At 42.1% G+C, this 21,411-nt stretch overlaps 1 protein-coding gene across 1 annotated transcript; it reads left to right on the plus strand.

The window, feature by feature from the left end:
* Window positions 1-723: 723 nt before the first annotated feature.
* On the plus strand, window positions 724-20,729 carry LOC111229402 (junction plakoglobin-like). The gene is made up of 16 exons (XM_022755721.1): window positions 724-836; window positions 11,374-11,426; window positions 11,865-12,032; window positions 12,138-12,391; window positions 13,211-13,449; window positions 14,126-14,327; window positions 14,714-14,858; window positions 15,014-15,117; window positions 15,244-15,582; window positions 16,083-16,235; window positions 16,377-16,496; window positions 16,601-16,751; window positions 17,587-17,708; window positions 17,946-17,985; window positions 18,783-18,909; window positions 19,635-20,729. Exons 2-15 carry the CDS (start codon window positions 11,414-11,416, stop codon window positions 18,905-18,907), a joined length of 2,175 nt encoding a protein of 724 aa, XP_022611442.1. The 5' UTR covers window positions 724-836; window positions 11,374-11,413; the 3' UTR covers window positions 18,908-18,909; window positions 19,635-20,729.
* Window positions 20,730-21,411: the final 682 nt, after the last annotated feature.

Consider the following 21,411-nt stretch of genomic DNA (forward strand, 5'->3'; position numbering starts at 1 on the left):
ATCGCCCCCTCCTGACAGCGCGTTGTTTCCTGGCTGCAGTGACTCACCGAGTCGTCTGGTTTCGTGTTAGTTGTAATCAAGGTGTGGTCGGTCGTCATACAGGTGCACGAAATGTTTGTGAGAACAAAGCGTCGTAGCACTTTCCTTTAAACCAAACGAATAAAAACACATTACATTATTGTAATATGAGAATTCTCAAGGCTCCCAAAGTTATAGTAGCCCTCTTTAAAGTGAACGTTGTTTCCTACTGTAGCCTATTCTTGTCAGTATTTGCAAAGTTTCATACTTTGCTCTTATGTTGCTGGGCTAGACTGGTGTGTTGAGCATAATATGTATGGTGTTAGCTGTATGGGCTGTCTATATATGTAGGCTATATACAATCATTTTGCGAATGTATGAAATGTAAAACATTTTCGACATGAGAGATAATGGTTTAAACACTGTATTTATAAGTATCCATAAGAGTAAAAATATCATGGTCTTTTCTGATTATTCTTTTATAATTCGTTGTAACATTAGGAAAACCGATCTCTCTTGAGGCAGTTTACATAATCTGAATATGCAGAGGTTTTTTTTACTGACTACAGTTCCTGACAATAAAACAATCTTTAACGCCTCTCCCAGTGGGTGCAGAGCTGTGGCAGGGTGGGGTCGGGATGAGGAAGGCGGAGTCTGGGGCTGAGGTGACGCTTCTTTTACTCATTTTTGTTCAGAGGACTGTGGGCCAGCAGCGGAGAGAGTGTAGAGACGTGAACAGAGACACAGAGGACTGTCCCGTCCCCAATAAAACAACACTGACGTGGGATAAACTCAAACGCGTCCGTGTGTTTCGACAGGTAAGATTCAGTGAATGTATATTTTTACTTTCTCCGACAGTTTTTCAACCTGCTCATTGTGTCTTTGTCACTGACTTGTTTTGTTGTTGTTTTTTTCATTCCTTTTGTATGTAGTATCGTTTATATCCTGCTTTCTATAAAGGTGCATATGTTAAGGTGGCACATCGTTTGGTCCCATTTTTCATCTTTTAGTTACCTGGTTGCAAATCCAGCCGTGTGTTTGAAGTTCATTTCCGCATGCCTGAAACTGGCCACCGCTGGCTGCTGCTTCCGAGTGAAATACGCGAGCTCTCCGGGCCTCAGAAGTTTGCTTTCTTACATGAAACTGGTTTATTTTGGTCTCTAATTTGTCATGAGCTCTTTCTGCTAAATCATAACGACGTTTGGCACCAGTATCGATCATTCACCTTGACGTCACTTGTCAATAGAGCGTCACAGCGTCGTTAGTGGTGTCCAAGTTTGTGTGCGCGTGCATATTTGTGTGTCCGCGTGCGAGAGAGGCAGGTGAAAGAGCTAATTTTGCCAATATGGCCATTATCTTTAGAGCTTACAGAGTTCGTATCAGAGTGATAATGTCACAGAAACGTTTTATAGGCATTAAACATGCTGGCAAGACATCAACAAAGCGTTTAACGCTATTGTTCCAGCTAACTCATAAATATACACTAAAGTCAGTGGATTGACGGGAAATTAATTGGCAACTATTTGGTAAATCGATGAATTTTCATTTCTGAAGTAAAAGTGCCAACTAACTCTAAACTAAATGTAAGCATACATTTTTTTTCTTAGTCATCCATGACAATAAGCTGAATACATTTGAAGATGCCACCCACACACTTTATTTTCTTACGGACCAATTACTCAAGCACATAATTAGCACAGTAACTGATAATGAAAATAATTGTTTGTTGTTGCAGTCCTCTGTTTCAATATTTGACCTCAGACCACAGTAAATAATACAATGAGCTAATTGTACATGGGAGAGTAAGATCTGTTTACATGCACATCTGTAATGTATGACAGTAAATAATGAGTCATAGCACTAAATTTTGTTGGGGTTACTATAGCTCCCATTCACTCCCCCTTTGCTCTTCGTGGGTTAGTGATGTCTCCAGGTGTTGCCAAATCTTCCATGATGTCATTACCTTTGCAGATGCTCTGGACTTGACAGAACAGCCAATCCTGCTTAGTGAGCAAATTATTTCATTTGATTTCATAAGTAAAATCCACTGAAATTGGCATCCAATTGAAACAACTTTTCTATCCGCTTTTTTCTTATGCGATTAAGTCATTTGCGGTGTCCTCCACTGCCAACTTTAATATCGGTTAGAGTCAAATTTGACATGGGTCACATGAGAATTAGAAGTTAAACAGCTTTTCTTCAACACTGAACCTCTTCTTCATTAAACACTAAATCACATTACCTATTGTTCTCTAGTTTGGATCATCAGCAAGTTACCCCATAACAAAGCACCAAGAACAGCGCCAAACAAGTCTGTGGCATCAAACTTGTTTCTAGACCAATGCATCCAGCTGAGCTTGGTGAATATGTGTCAGGTTGAATACGACAGGGTGCCAATACTTTCTGCCAGACAGGCCTCACTGAGCTTGCCCCATGTCATCAAGTAGTGCAGTAGCAGACAGCACCCTGGTTGGAAAGCTGTTCCCGCTTGGCCTCAGGGAAGAGGGTGAATGGGTGGTGGGACAGCGAAGGGGGGAGGAGGGTGACTTACTGTAGATTTCGCAGCTACAGCTGTGGTGACACGGTGATAATCTCCCCCCTCCTGCTTAATTCCCTGATACTGTCCTACATTAGCAGAGCAAGAGGCCAGGAGATCCTTCAGTTTATAAATAGGTCTACACTTTCCAAAGGGGATTACTGTATGGCATATATTCTAACCTCTTTGTGTAGCTGGAAGTATTTCTTTTCCCGTGGATTCACTGTCTTACCTCGCCTCTGTCTCTCTCCAGTGGTGCCTGACTGAATACTTTCCAGGGGCTCAGTTACAGCCACTCAGTGCACACGTTGTGTGACCTGCTCTGTGTTTGCATATCACCCTTCTTCTGTGTTTTACTGTTCCCATGGAGAAGGGGCTGCACAGAGATAAAGTTTCCTGTCAGCGACGGTAGCAGCCTTTGTGGTTGAAGTCAATAGGAACGTGGTGTGACCGCATCAAAATCTCCATGGGGTTAATTTCCAGAGGCTTAAAGGGAAATCTTCATCAGACGATGCTCTGCCATGCAGTCTCCCAGACACAGTGTGCGATTCATTCTTATTATCTATGATAAGCAAAATATCTGTTGTTAATTTACTTTTAAAATTGTCTTAAGCTTTAATCTATAAGAGTAAAGCAGGCAAGCGCAGCTAAACATGAGATATCCAGTAAAGAGATTAATTCAAGCCATCTGAAGAATTTTGAATCTCTTTGTTTAAGATTAATATGGTAATTAAATAAGTGGCAATATTGTCGGAAAACGTCCATTCATGCAAAAGATTTTTGCTGTCACCGACAAAACATAAAGTCAGAAGCTTCCGGCAGAGCGCAGAGGTATAATGCTGAGCAAGTGAAGCTGGCATTGCCCAGCTGAACCCTACCCATGACAGTCACTGTAATTAATTATTTACTTTCAACAGTTCTCTTGGTCAGATCAAACGAGGGCAAGAAAATATCCCTTACTTAAAATGTCATAGGCCTAATGGTTGCTTTTTCCCATCGCTCGCACTTTAAAAAGTGTATGAAAGTCTGCCAGGTTGGTCATTTCGGGTCAGCTCTTATCGTATCAGTCTGCTGGAAATAGCTGAATCCGACTGTTTTCTTCATGAATACATTACAAATGATAATTTTTTCATTACAGATGATGTATCCAAGCAGGGATGGAGTGAACTAGATTCCAGCACTGACTCAAAAGACAATGTTTTCACAGTTGGATGATTTGGCTGAGCTGTACTTCTCAGCATAGTGACTCTGATGAGTCCTGCAGTATCTGTTTTTCTTCTTCTCCTCCTCCTCCTCCTCCTCCCTGTCCCTTAATTACACTTCTGTGAGAAATTGAGGAAAGCGAGGACAGCAAGGGTGTGGTTGAAACTGAAAGCAAATCACCCGGGAAGCTTGACTTGTTAGATACGCAGCTTGAAGAACATCAACATCTCACAAGAAAGTTGATTTTGTATATCGTCACTGCTGAGTGAAAAATCTCTGGACTCAAGTTTTCGTTTCTTTTCTTTGTTTCACTGCGTTTGACAGATGTCATGCTCTCATGGGTTGAGAAAGTTGTGCAACCCTGGGGCCTGTGAATACTTTACAAAACACTGGATAAGCTGAAAAATGCATGGGCGTTTTAGACAATTGAGGCAGTTATTCTTCCTTCTACATTTCTTTTTTTGTTCCTTAAAAGTTGACATTTTAGAGGTTCTCATTTTACACATTAGCAGTGTATAAAACAAATGACATGACTGTTGTCAGAGTAAGTCACTCAATTTTTAATAATTCTGGCTTTTAACTCTTCAGATATTTTGATGTAATGATTTTGTTTTTTTTCTGTTTTGGTTGTGGTTTGCATGCAGAAGAGCAAACAGTGAACTTGTCAGCTGAATTCGCTCTATTCTTCAGGGTCCCTTTAGACGTTTGCCCTGCTCTCCAAAGCACCCTCCTCCCGCTCCCTCATGCCTCTAATCTCCCTGAAAAATTAATCATCTGTCACATCGCCTCAGCACTCAGCCGCACACCGATGCGTGGCAGTGGCAGTTCAAAATAAAAAAAAATAAAAAAAATTCTGGTCAGGCCTTTAAACAGGGCTTTGGATGCAGTGTTGGCCACCAAACTTGGCCCGTGAACACACAGAGCCGTCTTGATGTGCTTCAGCCTTTTTGGTGGCATCCAGTGGGGACACTTGAGACCCGCTTTCCTTTTCACTGTGACAGTAGTCAATGGGACAATGCGGCTACTCTTTCCCTCTCTACCCCAAACAAAGTAACACAGAAGCTCTCTGTGCTGTATCAGAGACTTAGTTCATCCTCTTCCTTCCTACCATCGACTAAACAACATGCAGGGGGGCACTTCCTCCTTACCATAGGTCCAAAGACAAAGTCACAGCCCTAAAGACACTGGCTACAACCAAAAAAACCAAGTAGCTGGGAATGAAATGTTCACATTCTGGATTAAAATTTTTTTAAGTAAAATTGAATCTAGCCATTTGATTGCCACATCTTTTATGATCCATTATTCTCCTGATATGGAAGACTTTGGACATACTTGTGTTCCTGCCACAATATCTGATACATGATGGGCCAGTTTTGTGAACTTTGTTTCTGAGTACTTTATTGCCACGCACTTTATTGCTACATGGGGTACACCCCTTTTTTACTCATTCACTCCTTCTTTATCAGCTTCGTGTAACTTGATCCTGCTCTGCACTCTGCCACCTCCTCCGAGACAGCTCACATTTCCTTTGATTCACAGCAAGATCCCACAGGGAGTAAACAACTACGCGCCAGTTTACAGCCACCGTGCGGCATCCTCTGGCCTAAATCAACTCATTTAAGTAGCTGCAGTGAATCAACCAGCCGTTATCCATTCTGCTGCTTATTTTACTCATTGGCTGAGTTTGACTGTGTTGTTGGGAATGTTTCCAGATCAGACAAGGAAGGGGAGCACACTGTGCTGCATCTGCCACATTAAGACAAGCTCAGTTTGTGTGTTGCACAAGTGCACACCAGCAGTATCTCATTGTCTGTTCTTCTCTGTTGGCTCTTGGCATGGCCACGTTGCTATGGTCTGGATTTTATCAACTGCCTGTTACAGTCAATTGACAAATGCTCTTTCGCTCCCTCTCTGTCAGAGAGTGAGTGCTTTTACAAAATGTGGACTTGAAGCGTCTTCCTCAACTTAGCACATGACGTGATACAGTAGTTTGTCACCATAGTTTTGCTTATACGGGAAGAGTTGTGAAAGTACAGCTTCTCCTAACGCACGTCCTCTGTCTGACCAAACAGCCCAGCAGCGTTGGGGAGTCAGATAATGTTGACCACCACTTCCTGTCACCCACCACAATAAATCCATTAGCTGTGCACCACTTCACATCCTCCCTTATTGATTTGTAACAAACAGCTATCCAGTTAGCCCCAGCTGCCTCCATTACATTGGTATAACAGTGGGGGGATAAGTGACGTGTGGTTTGGGGACCAAGTAAGGTTAGTGGGCGTGTTAAGCTGGATCCCTGTGGGACGGCTGAACCCCAGACTCTATAGAGAAAAGATGCAGACAGCACAATGTCAACTGCAGCCAGTCTGCTGTGGAGGCTCAGCTGGCTGCACTGGCCATTTACTGTGTCAGGAGGATTGGGCTGTGGGAGTGCAGGGTGTTGTGTTATAGTCATCTGGGAAACAGTTTATAGTAAGAGGAGTGTGGGTTGCATGTCACGGGACATATATGTGACAGGGTGTGTGCATGTGTGTGGGGCTGCCATATATGTCAAGTAGTTGATCTGTGTCTGTGCAGATGGTGCAGGAAGCTTTACAGATGTGTGGTAACATAATCTGCTTTATTTGCGTGTCAGCCTAAACATGACATTAGCAAGCCTGTTAGAAATAACAGGCCACCAGATGAGGTTAAGTTCCTACAACAAATCCCCGATGTTCTGATAACCATGAGAACGCACAATTAACATAAATCATACACTAGTGCTGGAAAAATCTGTTGTTTTTTTTTTTTCCTTTGAGAAGTGAGTTAAAGCTCGACATTATGGGAAAGATGCTCATTCGCTTTCTTTCCGAGGGTTTGATTAGAGAGATTGTTACCACTCGCATGTCGGTGACTACAGATATGACGCTACAACCAGGAGACCGTTAAGCATAAAGCCTGTTTAGCGCCACATGAAAATGACATGCTGTAATCTTATAAGGGGTTAAGTGATGACTATCTCCTGACATTTTTGCTTCAGTTTTTGTAAAGGTTAAAGAAACAATATAATGTCTTCATTAATTAGCTTTAACATGTGCTAACAGGTGTACTGTGCTTTCTTTGGACAGAGCCAGGCTAACTGTTTGTTCTTGTTTCTAGTCTTTCTGCAAAGCTAAGCTAACTGGTTGGCTGGGGTTAGGGTTGCTGGCTGTACCTTAATAGTTACCATACACACATGAGAGAGGCATCAATTTTCTCATCCAGCTCTTGGCAAGAAGGTGAAAATGCCTGATTATGTCTTTAAAATTGCGAGCTTAATCTTCTCAAGCAGGAGTTTAAACAAACTACAAATACTCTGCAACATGTTATTTAACACCCCTCCTGCCAAACAGGCATGAGGCTAAATAACAAATCACTGCAAACACTGCAATGTGTGTTAGGAGCCACTCTGGAAAACGACCAGAGTTCATCTCCAACCCCCTGGGCCTCTTCTCTGACCTGATTCATTCCTGCTGTGATACAAAGAAGAGCTTAGGCCTGCAAAGTCAAAATCTGGCATACTGGAATATTTCTTTTATGGCGATGCTTAAGTTTGTAACTACATAACTTATTAATTATTGGGAGGATATATTGAAGAGAATTAAATGACAGATCTACTGTTTAGCCCCTCCAGCCTTTAGGTGTATTCAGCCTCGCCCAGTTTGCTCATACACCCACAAACTCTGCTGCCACGCCCTTGTTGAGAGCTTGTCACTGCTGTGGAGACACTCCCTGTCTGACATGCCTGTGGGGGGGGCAGGATAGTCAATCCTTTCTCACGTCTGAGAACAGAGTTACTCATCCATTGTCACAGTAGCTATGTGCTCTTAGTATCTGTTAGTTTCAGCAATTTATGAGTGAGTCACTGATGTTATTTTAGAAGAATTTAGTGTGAGAATAGTAAAATTGTATAATTGGGTGCTTTTTTTTTTTGCAGCACAAGATTTACAGTTGGACACAGGACAGGTTGAATATGCTATGTTAGCGTGGAATGTCACACTGGCGTTTCAGCATCAGGCGCTGAACAGTATCCATCTCCGCCTTTCTGTTGCAACTCGCTCGCTGGCAGCTCTCACTGATACGCATTCCTGGTTTTACTGAGCAGGGTTTTTTTTTTTTTTTTTTTTTTTTTTTTGGAAGAAGCACACTAAAGTCATCCACAGAGGCTGTTGCTTAACAAGATAGCGGGAATTGATGGGTGCGAGAGTGAGGAGTGTTTTCCTGAGTAAAAAGTGTGGCTTCTATTACTGTTACTGCACATTTGCATGGATGGGTGGAGGGTGGTGGTAGTGACAGAGCAAGGTACAGTGACAGTGAAAGGATGTGTCACTCATTAACTGGAAGGGAGCAAAGTCCAGGCAGAAATACACCACACAAGCAACAACTTTTCTTCAGTACGGCAGACAGGGAGATTAGCCATATTATCACCATAATACACAATAAAGTTTTATATGTATTTATTTATTTATTTATTTATTCATTTTTTGTTAAGCTTAATTTTTAAGTATTTTAAATCTTTTTAATTAGATTTTTAAATCATTAAAACTTTTGATGATTTTTCTTTCTTTGCTGGGATCACACTAGTGACGAGCATTGTGGGTGAGGGGGGAAAAGGAAATTATGAGAGAACCCAAGAGGGATCAGCACTTACCAGCAAATAAGTGAGCATAGCTTCAGACATCAGATGGGTCAGCAGATAAAACCCCCACAGTACAGTGCCTGAGCGGAGTTTCGGTTACCTAGGCGATATGTGGGGCGTGTCGCAGCATTGCAACAGTTGGCTGAACCCGCTGCCTCGCCCAGGAAAACAAAGACTACACAAACACCCTGTCCCTGATTTACAGAGCACGGGAAAGTTCTGTGTGGACACTGTGTGTGCTATGGTTCTGCTTAAAACAAAAGGCAGTGTGGGCTCTGTTTTATATCAGTGTGTTTTTATCTGTGGATCAATAAAATGTTTTTAGAATTCTTAAAGGCCTTTGGAAAACAGACTTTAAAGCTGGGGTGAGTCTGACATTTCACTACTGTCAATCTATTCCCATGGCTGCACAAATCGAAAGATGGATGGCTACTAGCCGCTTAGCGTATTCTTGACAGGCGAGCCCTCATGTTTGTGTTTAAAAAGAGGCCACACCTTTAGTTAGAAAGGTACAAACCTACGCTGCATGGTTGCATAGTTTCCATCTGTGGCCTGATGAGTCAGTGCATTATCTGTAAGGTAGCATGTAGCTGCATGCACAGACAGTCCTCTGTGGCCTCGTCCTGCAGGATCTCTTGCCAGACTGACTACAGCTGAAACTCACTGAGCTGCTGCTCCCTGTGAAGGCAAGAGAGATAAAGGGACATGTTGGGACCTTTACAAGAACGTCAGGTTCCGGTAAACGTATTTTGAACATTTGCATATCTACAGCACATAACAGATACAGGTCCACACACAAAAAAAAGAAACGTGGGGACTTTCAAGTAAGTTTGTAGTCCATCAAAGTGCTACAGAGAGAAAACAGAGGATAGACACCGACTAATGAGGAACATGCGGTGCGCAGACACACTATTGTCAGTTTCTTCTTCATACAAATTATAATGAAAAACAGGCCCCTGCAGGAGCTACGCTGACATGCACACACACATCCACACAGTATGATGCCTGGGGGAGAAGAAGTGGGCTGGGCCAGCTGAGGGACTGAAACACAACACGACACATCCTTATGCAAAGCCAGAGGGTAAAAAGATGAGGGAGTGGTGCTTTTACTAATACATCATGAACAGCCTCAGTGTAAGGCAGAGAGACAAAGCAGTTCATCTTTGCACAAATTCCTTTCCTCCAAACCCATAGATCAACTCTGATTATAGCGTTACATCACATTGTTTAAGTTGCGTGACTATGAATTTGTTCTGAGAAGTTTAATGTAAGCACAGGTAAAAAGTGGTTATTTAATTGTTTATAGCTCATATTGTGCCAACACAGCAGCTTGACATCCTGGATTGAAGCCCCAACTTGTTTTATTAGTAGTGAAGACAGAAGATCAGCATAGCTTGTTGTGTAGAATCCCACTGTAAGCTATAACCATCTGTCACACAAAAGAGCTTCAAGGATGGAAATATTTTTCCTTTATTTGCCAGTTGAAGCCTTTGTTTATTGACTCTGCTGCGTGTAGAGCCCCGCGGTACTTCCAGTGCATCTGCAGTGCCTGCAGAAATCATGAAAACACACTCTTATACATGTACGCACACGCACACGCACACACACACACACACACAAACACACACACACACACAACGCACCCCAGCAAAGAATCCCATCAAACATCTGCAAACACTCGTAACAAGCACAGTAAATGCATTGTACTGTTTGTCACACGCAGTGGCATGCAGCTATTATAAATGCAGACGTGTTTGTGATGAAGAGGACTTCTGTGGTGGATGACGCAGAAGACAGAAAATGATAAACATGCATGTTCTGACATTGAAAGGTTATGTTGGGTCTGTGTGGTCTCATCTAAGGATCTGTTTTTCATGTTTGGTCTTTGTCTTAAGAAAAATGAAGTTTTCAGTAAAAGAAGGATCCGGATGCACAAAGGATACGTGATAGAGACATTTCATAGTTATTAGATTTAATATTTGACTCATTAACACTTTGTTCTGACAGGAAGTGACATGCTTTTGTTTAATCCTCTGTACGGTATTTCAAAAAGTCTGGAATTCACATGTTCATACCAGTTCTGACATTTTTACACAGAGCTGCATGCATTTAATGGTGAAGTGCATTACAATTGAAGCACAGTTGGTTTATAAAAAGTTGGTTTATTATTTTCTTGACAGATACAGCTAGTTGTTTTTGTGATGGTTGCATAACTGAGTAAATGTAACATGAAGAATGATTTTTATTAGGAAAATAAGATGATGTAGAACAAACTTGCACCAACATGTATTGTGGCGATTATGCAATCTGGGGCATTTCTACAAAAAAAACATGCCTCAGGATGTCGGATCACTAAAAACCTTTTAAGGAGAGCCAGAAGGCAAGTAGGTGTTATAGATAGTATGTAGTAGTACAAAATAATACAAACAAAGTTTAAGTCAAGTTCCAGGCTTTTTGTTTGTTTGTTTTAGAGGTTTAAGTTTGTGTGTAGGGAAGAGGAGTATGTTCACTGTCAGACACTGGAGTCAAAACCTGACGAACAAGTTCCTGATTGCCATGCGTCAGCAGCAGGCTGCTCCCACGGCTATATGGGTGGAGGCCCGGGGTGAAAGGTCATTTGGGCAGGCTAGCATTCCTCACTTACAGCTGTCTCTCCACTCACTTCGCCCCCCCTCCTCTGTGAGCCGCCGCCGCCGCTGCTGCCGCTCTGTGTTGTCATTTTAAGGTCAGGGTGCACGGCTGGTCGGTGGGGGAGGAAGGGGTGGGGGTGGGGGGGGGGGTTATCACGTGAGCTGTCATACGTGGCTGGCATATAAAAACTGAATGACAGTACTGTGTGAGAGAGCAGAGACCTTGTTGAAATATTTATTATTCATGAAATATGTGTCATTTGTCATTTACAGCAGGTGAAATGCTGAAAATCCTGACTTTGCCTTTTTTTTTGTTTGTTTGTTTTTAGGTTTGCTCCATCGTTGTTGTTTTGATAACAGGAGGCAAGGATGGCAATGCAAAGTAAGTCTTTCAGCTTTCATCCTCTTTCTCTGCAAATTTTATTTTGATAATATAGTGATTTTATGTTGATTTTCTTTGTGCTATATCTTGCTTAACTTTTGTCTATATCACCTCCTTCTACAGTTCTTTTGAAAGAGTACTGAACATTTTCATTATGACCTTTCCAACTTCCAACTATTGTTTTGATGTATTTTTATTGAGGACTTCCCTAAACGATAACTGAAGGTTGTTTCGAATGTGCTCCTTTATGTGGCCTAGAAGTAAAACACTCTTCCTGTGGGAGAAAAATGGAGGCAAAACACATTAAAAAAACTGTTATCGGTGAATATTGGAATAATAAAATTAGAACAAGTTATAACCCCTCAATACCCCCGTTAATAAATGATGTTGGTCTTACGCTTCTGACCTCCAACAATTCCTCTCTTCCTTGCTCAACAGTGGGTGAGCTTGACAGTGGCACGGTGAAGGTGACAGAGTGGCAGCGGACAATGTATGGTGTAGACTCGGGCATTCAGTCTGGAGCCACCACAGTCAGAGATGACGACGGTGATTTCACCACCTCCAAGCACTACACCATGACCACCACCGTCACAACGGAACAGCCTGGTAAGAGGACAAACAGGGTTCAATATGCAAATATATGAAAGCTTCTGCCATTATTACATTTGGTCTGTTTTATCATCATCATCATCATCTCACTACTTCTTCTAGACTTGGATGCCCAGTACACTATGACCAGAGCCCAGCGGGTGCGGGCTGCGATATTCCCAGAGACGCTGGAAGAAGGCACAACCATCTTGTCTACTCAGACAGACTCGACCCAGATGACCAACGTCCAGCGGCTGGCCGAGCCCTCCCAGATGCTGAAGACCGCCATCATCCATCTGATCAACTACCAGGACGACGCCGAGCTGGCCACACGTGCCGTGCCCGAGCTCACCAAGCTGCTCAACGATGAAGACCAGGTGATGAACGGAGATACAGAGTTTAAAAATTTGCAGAATAACCCTAACTTGACTGTACTGTGAGTACTGTGATGTCTCAATGAGAACCTTGTGAGATAAAGTCTTGCATATACAGTATGTATAGATCAATATAGTGCTGCAGTAGTCCGAATTCTGGGAAATATGCTAATTATGCAATATCACTTTCATGTTTGCATGTTAAATGTGACTCTACTGCCCGCAGTCAGTTAGCTTAGCTTAGCACGAAGAAAGAAAAACAGCTCTGAAGCTCATTAATTAAAACTGAAGTGTAAAACGACACATTGTGGTTTTGCAGGGGTTGTGTGCAGGAATGTTTCTTGGCCAGGCACAGTCACGACAATATTTTAAGAAGTGACTGCACCTGACTTTGTGCTAAACTAAGCTAACCAGCTGCTGGCAGTAGCTTTATATTTAGCATACAGACATGAGAGCTATATCGATCTTCTCTTCTAACTCTCTGCAAGAAAACAGATTCACAAAATGTGGAACTATTCCTTTAATCAACAACAGATAACAGATAATAGACGATAATCCATTAATTGTTTACTTTATAAATCTGCTACTTTTATTTGCTTTATGTCCTTGTAAATTGAATGTGTAATACAAGTTTTATTTTTTAACAGCTGGACAAATTTCAAAGTATTTTGAATCTGTCACCTTGAGATCAGAAAAATTAATTAGATTGATTTAGAATGAAAATATATATTCTCACCCTCTATAACACAAGTACCATTTCAAAAAGGGGTTTCACTCTTATTACCACAAGTAAAAATGAACTCCTCTTCTCTTTCTCATCAGGTGGTGGTCAGCAAGGCAGCACAGATTGTCAACCAGCTGACACGCAAAGAGGCATCACGCCGCGCACTGATGCAGTCCCCTCAGATGGTGGCAGCCGTGGTGCGGGCCATGCAGAACACAAGTGACATGGAGACCGCACGCGCCACAGCCAGCATCCTCCACAACCTGTCCCACCAGAGAGAGGGCCTGCTCTCCATCTTCAAGTCCGGAGGCATCCCTGCTCTAGTCCGCATGCTCAGGTACTGCTGGACAAAAACTGATTGTACATTCATGATGTTTGTAAATTATGCCACCTATCACAGTTTGATCCTTGTCTTAGTTGTTTATATGAATGTTGGAAAAACGTACTCTTTATTATAGTCTGGGTATGAAATGAAATCTCCACACAGAAGTAGTTTTAGAAAAGACCTTTTGACAATGTCAGCTTCATTTCCAAGCCCGTTTTGTTGTTACCTGGGTTGTTCATCTAATCGTTTGTTGAAATGCGAAACACAGACACTGTGAAGTCATGTTGAGGTATTTTCCAGTGCCGCTACCATGCAATTCAGCTGAAGAAGAAAACGAGAGCCTCTGACTCACCTTGTACTGACATTTAATGGATATAGGAGATGAAGAAATCAAGATGAAGGCGATACTGCAAGGCAGCCACACGGCAGTGTGAATCCCACCTTTTCTCTACAGGAACACATTACTGTTCCTCGAACCATCAGTTTAGTTTTTGGGAGAGTGCTGACTGGCATTCTGGGAAATGTAGGAAATTGTAGACTCAAGTAGTAAATGAGGCAGGCAAATTTAAATTTGGTCCAACCTAAAATTATTTAATGGTATCCAACAGTGAGAATATCCAATGGTGGAACTTTCCTTTAATGTATGGCAACTTGACGTGCCATTGTCTTTTCTTTTTTTCTCCCTCAGTTCTCCCATGGAGTCTGTGCTCTTCTATGCCATCACCACGCTCCACAACCTGCTGCTGCACCAGGAGGGAGCTAAGATGGCCGTGCGTCTGGCCGACGGCCTGCAGAGGATGGTTCCCCTGCTGAAGAAAAGCAACCCCAAGTTCCTGGCCATCACCACAGACTGTCTGCAGCTGCTGTCCTATGGCAACCAGGAGAGCAAGGTGCGTGTGTAGCTGTCAGTTCGGTTCTGTGCTAGTACATGTATTACAATGCCTGGTTCACTTCGTAGGAGCCAAGTATTGTAATGTGACACTGTTGAAATTGTCCTGCTTGTGTGCACATGTTTTGTTTTGGGTGTGGCATGTGAACAGAGGTATTCAGGTTCTGGGACCGAGAGCGTACAGGTGTGGTTATGAGCTGAGGGAAAGTAAAATGAGTGATCAACTGGTGTTAATCTGCCTGGACCGGTCATGGCTTTGTTTATGAGTGGCACTTTGTAAAATATAAGTGTTGCTTCACAAACGGTGGATTAAAAAGTAAAAGTTGTTTTCCCTTAATCTGCACTTTGTATACCCACGCGTACTCACATGGTCCCTCTGTTTCACAGCTGATCATCCTTGCCAACGGGGGTCCTGAGGGTCTGGTTCACATCATGAGAAACTACAACTATGAGAAGCTGCTGTGGACCACAAGCCGTGTGCTCAAAGTCCTCTCTGTGTGCCCCAGCAACAAGCCTGCCATTGTAGAAGCTGGTATGTAATATGTTTCCTGTGTCAGCGCACACCTGTGTGTACAAGGCAGTCATACAGGTGTGTCAGCTTTTTGTTACTTGAACTGTGGCTAATGGCAGCACAAGTTATGAGATGTTGGTGAAGGCTGAGTGATATAACCTCTCTGTTCCCTGCAGGTGGGATGCAGGCTCTGGGTAAACACCTCACAGGCTCCAGCCAGCGTCTGATGCAGAACTGCCTGTGGACGCTCAGGAACCTGTCTGATGCTGCCACCAAGCAGGTCTGTGTCCACATTTACTGTTTACATTTGCTTTTTTTCTTTCTTTTGCTCTTTCTTTTTTTTTTTACATTATTTTTATTTCCCATAATTGTGCACACTCTGAAATCGCTCTCTCCTTGTTTCCAGGAGGGTATGGACAGCCTGCTGCAGGTGCTGGTGGGCCTGCTCAGTTCAGATGACATCAACATGCTCACTTGTGCCACGGGCATCCTCTCTAACCTCACATGCAACAACGCCCACAATAAAACTCTGGTCACCCAGAGCAATGGTGTCGAGGCTCTGATCCACGCCATATTGCGTGCCGGTGAGAAAGAGGATGTGACCGAACCTGCTGTTTGCGCTCTGCGCCACCTGACATCGCGCCACCAGCAGGCTGAGCTGGCGCAGAATGCTGTGAGGACACACTACGGCATCCCCGCCATCGTCAAGCTGCTCAACCAACCCCACTACTGGCCTGTCATCAAGGTAGAGGGAGGGACGCGGGGAGGGAGGGAGGGAAGGAAGGGTGGAGGGATGGTCTAGATTGGGGAGAAATGTGCTCCTACTGAGATATGGTGGTTTCAGGAAGATCGTGAAAAGGATCCTAGACAGGTAGACTGAACGTGGGTAATTTGAGGCAACATAAGTTCAGGACTGTGAAACAAACACATTGAGTAGTTTATGGGTTTTGCTCCAAAGATAAAGACTGGGGAAACTGGGGAGGACTGGACAGATGGACAAAGGGGGATGGCAGGTAGAGCAGAGAGCCAGAATCTCAGTCAGCCCGATCAAGCATGACATGCACATGACAGCAGGAACAGTATGTTTTACAGGACCAGGCTTTAGAGAGGGAAAAACTATTACATTTACCACACAACAGCACAACTTCCAAGTCTTGAAGCGTTTCGTCAGCCTTGTTTTGTTTGCTGACCAATAACAGTGAACAGCATCATGATCGTATCTTTGCTTCTCCTCTCTGCCCGAAGGCTGTGGTTGGCCTGATCCGTAACCTGGCCCTGTGCCCAGATAACCAGGCTCCTCTCAGGGACGCAGGAGCGATCCCCCGTCTCACCAACCTGCTGCTCAAAGCCCACCAGGACGCCCAGAAACATGGCTCATCTGCCCAGCAGACATACCAGGTACATGACGGGCTAGTGTCAAAGGATGTTTATGGTCACTGTGGTTCTTTAGGGGGATTGTGGAAATGAGTAGTTGTGTATTATTTATGTATTTCTATGTTTTTGATTAACATTTATCCTTAATTTCATCTTTGTTCTCAGGATGGAGTGAGGATGGAGGAGATTGTGGAGGGCTGCACAGGAGCTCTGCACATCCTGGCCAGAGATCCCATCAACAGAGCAGAGATTGCCAACCTGCAGACCATTCCTCTGTTTGTGCAGGTAATGGAGGAACTTACAGTGTCACACTTCCTTGTCTTGATAATTCACTTCCTTATGTTTGTTTATTTGTTTTTTTTATTCATTGTCCTCCTCTTCCTCTCCAGTTGCTCTACTCTCCAGTGGACAACGTGAAGCGTGTGGCGGCAGGTGTCCTGTGCGAGCTGGCCCTGGACAAACAATCAGCTGAGGTCATCGACAGCGAGGGAGCGTCGGCTCCACTGATGGAGCTGCTGCACTCCAACAACGAGGGCATTGGTAGGACACCCAGATAATGCAGATAATGATTAGCTTACCGTAATGCAGCATTCAGTCATAGGTGAAAAGAACAAAGTCAATTTATTCAAGTGCTGTACTTACTGTAAGTGCAGTTTCCTGGTACTTGCACTGAGCATGACTTTGTCCATTTTGTGAGATGGAATACTTTTACTAGACAGCATTTCAAAATAACATATTGTGGCTGACATGTAAAGAAAACGATACAAGCATTAAACTACCTGCTGTATATGGGTAGTTTGACTACATAAAATGACATAGCATGACACGTTGTGCAGATTGCTTTACATTTACAGCCAATATGTTTGTGTTTGAGTTACTGAAAGATTATTAAATCACACAAAAAAACTACACATAGTTACCTAATTACAGTTTGACTTCTTCTATTACTTACTTATCTTACTGTTGCCAAGAGTCAGACAAGAAGATCAATACCACTCTCATATCTGTCTGGTAAATATGAAGCCACCACCAGCAATCGGTTAGCTTAGCTCAGTTGTTATATACCAACAAGATATAACGTGTTAATGATAATTTAGAGGTGTTGGCAGGCAAATAGTGTTACCTTTGGACAGAGTCAGGCTATCTGTTTCTCCCTGTTTCCAGTCTTTTTGCTAAGCTAAGCTAACAGGTTCAAGCTTTGGCTTCAAATGTAATGTACAGACATAAAAATGGTTGAAAGTTTTGAGTGCATTCCAGTGTAGTGTATAGACTTAATCTTTTATTCTTTCAGTACCCCCACACTATAATACATTAACAAAAGAGCTGGGTGTATATTTGTACATCGCTGAATGTGTCCTGATCTTTTTCCCCTCAGCTACATACGCTGCAGCCGTGCTCTTCCGCATCTCTGAGGATAAGAACCCAGACTACAAGAAGCGTGTGTCTGTGGAGCTCACACACTCTCTGTTTAAACACGACCCCGCTGCCTGGGAGATGGTGAGTGTCTGGCGCCCTCCACTGACAGGACAACTGAACATTACATTTTTAGACGTTTCTTTATTCCCTTCAACGTTTCAGGTTAAGATCTAACGCATCATAGCATCGTTATATAATGCTAATAGTGAAATAATTTGTTTTTAACAAACTGGTTCTTTATTCTAAAATCTATAATAATAAGTTTTCTATATAAAAGTGTGAGCTCTATATGACCTTTGACCTCTTGTGACTCTGCAGGCCCACAACGGTGTCCCCATGGACGCACACTATCCAGATGGTGAGTAACTATGGCTGAAATGTGCACATGCAGCACATTCCTCAGCACTGGGTCACTCCACCACAGGGAGTGACCACAGTGTTAAAATGCTGTAATGTGTGAGCAGTTTGCCTCCCTGCTGCTGCTCATTTACCGTCATCATTTGGTAGCCGAAGAAACTAGTTTTATTTTCTTATTTTCATGTTTTCTTCAAATCACTCACAAACTTGGCCTCTTCCATCCGTCCTTCTCAACTCTGTGTGTTGTTTGCTGCTGTACGTTTTGTGGTTGTCAGTGTCTTTTGTTCTTCTTTATGGCATACTTTACTACATCGCCTGCTTCTTCTCTCATTCACTTCAGCCTTTGACTTTCCTTTATCCTTAATGCTTCAGTCTTTTTTTCTCTCAGTACATCTTTACCTATTCCTCATTGTTAAGTCTGTCTAAAAGGTCTTCTTTCCATCAACCTCCATCCTGGTGTTTCCTTATCTGTGTTTTCATCTTTGTCTTAATTCCCATTCTTTCCTTCTCTTGACTTTTCTCCTTTTATGGCATTGTTATTTTCTGTCTCCTACTCTGAGCAGCAAGACTAGGAGAGGAAAGGGATCAGTGATCACAATGTTCCAAAAATGTGCCTAAAATGTGGAAAATGTTAATGATTTCCACTAGTTTGTTCAGTTTTCTGCTCTGTGGTTGCCGCTATCATGACAACAGCAGCAAATAAACCCTTAGAGACAAAGGGAAGCTAAATAACACATGATCTATTGGTCCGGTGTTTAACTAGTCAAAACAACGAAATAATGTCGTAATCTCTTGCAGAGCTGGATGTTGGTTTCCAAGGATACGGAGCATATGCAGGTGATATGCCCTTGGACGTCGTTGATGGAAATTTGATGCATGATGATTACGCAATGACCTACGACAGACAACAGTTCCCTTATTAAAGGTTAGTAAGTCAGAAAATCAAGATATGTTGTTACAATTTAAAGCCCCTGAAATCTTTGTTTCTTCTTTTTTGTTCTTGACAACATGAAATATTGATGAGAAGATGAGAGGCCATTTAAGTAAAAACAAAAACACCTGTCAGTATTAATTATTGTGTTCAACACTCAACTGGATTGAGTGGGTTTGATAAGATTTGACTGACAGTGGCCTGGAAACATACAAACGACCCTTGTCATTTGGTCGTTTTGTTGTTCTTGTTGTTCTTGTTTTTTTCTTAATTTACATTTTATTCAACAATTAAGGGTGTGTTGCACACCAGGTACTGAACACACATTCAACAGTCTAATTATAAAATAAAATATAATAGATTAAATAAATGAATGAGGTGAAAGACAAATAAGCCCAAAAAGTAAATGTATTGAAATGGATTTTAATATAATAAGTAAAAATAAAAGGGAAAATTCAAGTAAATGTACAGTTGTTTCATCAGCGTGGACCACTAAAACAGCAGGACAATGGCTGATGGGATTCACTGCGGATATTTTATGTACAATTTTGAAATAAACTTCTTTTAACCTACAATAATTTTGGTTTTTACTTTGACATTTTTGACCAATATGTTTATTATTACATTTATGTCAATGCCATCATGCGAAATGCAGATGGTCCAAGTGACTCTCATCCCATTCTTCTTTTGGTCATTATGTCTTTGTCCTCCTCTTATAGACCCAGAAGAGGAAGAGAAGAGGAGGCAGAGGCGCTGTAGTGATGCCTAATGGGACAAAGAAGAAGAGCATACAGTCGTCTGTGGAGATTATTCCCTCTGCTCTCAGCCTGATGTAATATATGCAATTATCACCGAGTACAGGACTCATAATCTTAACAGGGCTCAACTTTGTTTTATAGCCTAATTTTACTGATTATAATTATGACAATGATGATGCTTGTAGGTTTCTGTTAGAGAACCTTCTAAGAGTGTGTGCATGTGAGTATGTGTGTGTGTGTTTGTGCTTTTGGGTGGGTATTCTATGCCAAAGAGATTTTATTTTGTGATGATAATCGTGTAGCTTCCTTCTTTTCTTTTTTTTTTTTTTTTTTTTTTTTTTAAGAAAAAGAAACAAAAAAAAGAGAATAATAGTTGAAAACACTGCCAGAGGTGGCTCAACGTGCACGGTGCACCTGCTCACCGCTCGCTCTTTCTTAACGCCTTTGTAACAGACACTGCTGTCTATGCTGTAGTTTTGACACTATATACCGTCAAGTTTCTCCCGCTGTGACCCAAGAGTCGGTGAAGAGTTAGTTAACACGGACTCGTTCTTCCTCTCGGCACTAATTCAGTAGGAGCGAACAAACGGAGAGATGTGGAGGTCTTTGACAGACCTTTGAGAGAGAAGTGTAGGGCCCCCCCCCCCCGACTCTTATGGAATCAGCTGACGTGGATTATTAGGAGTGTAGGTGAACAAGATGGTTGTTTGTTTATTTTTATGAACTGTTTCTCATCTTTTCTAAGTTATTCACTGGGAAAGGTTCACATTACCTGACATTACCAGGATATTAACAGATTCCTTTGATTAGAAAACTGAGCTTCGAGAGAAAAATCGTATGTGACTATAGTAATTTGCAGGAAAACAACAGTGTGGGTAAAGCAGTTTTACAGAGTTGTTCAACAGATTGACTAAGTCATTAGTCAACACACGAGATGATGTAGTTGGGGACGGCCCTACAGCTAGAGCAAACTACTGACAGGGAAATTTGTCTTTCTACTTAATAAGAGTTTTTACTGAAATTTGTTTAATAAAGATAAAGGATATATTAAACATATTATGGTGTCCATGTTTATTTATCTACCTGTTTTTAACCTTTTTAAATCCACTTCTCTGGCCGTGCTAGTCCTACTAGGTCTGTGTCAGACTCAGTCTTCATACAACCTTGACAAATTGTACATTGTTTTAAAGCTTGAAGTCTCATGTTTCCATGTGTGCAGCATTTTTAGGATCCCTACATCACTGCGACAGGTGTGACTCAAGACTTGTGGCTGTTTTCCACACCCAATGATTCCGGTACAGGCCTTCATAGTCTTTTTTTTTTTTCATGCCAAAAAAAACACAAAAATCTATATTTCTACCATGTTTGTGCCTCTGTAACTTTACTGTACTCATTTGGCTTTTTTTTTTTTTTTTTTGTAAAATTTAAAAAGCTTCCTTTTAAAGGTGACTGTAACAAATAGGTTTATTTTGGAAACATTATTTTCAGGTTTGTGCACAGCAGTGAGGGTGTCTGATAACACGATAAATCCATTGCAGTGATTGTGGAAGCAGTTATTATACCCATAAAGAGAGTTTTACGTTTTTATATGTTTGGTGTTTCAGATAATAATAACAAGACTAGTGTGGTCTGTTCACCATCCAGCTTTACTGTAACATAGTCGGATTCATTCATACAAGGACCAGTTGCTTCATTCTTTCCTGAGGTGAACATCAAAGGGGCTGATTAAAAAGAATTA

The sequence above is a fragment of the Seriola dumerili genome, unplaced genomic scaffold (genome assembly GCF_002260705.1).
Source record: "Seriola dumerili isolate Sdu_G_001 unplaced genomic scaffold, Sdu_1.0 BDQW01000230.1, whole genome shotgun sequence".
NCBI lineage: Eukaryota > Metazoa > Chordata > Actinopteri > Carangiformes > Carangidae > Seriola > Seriola dumerili.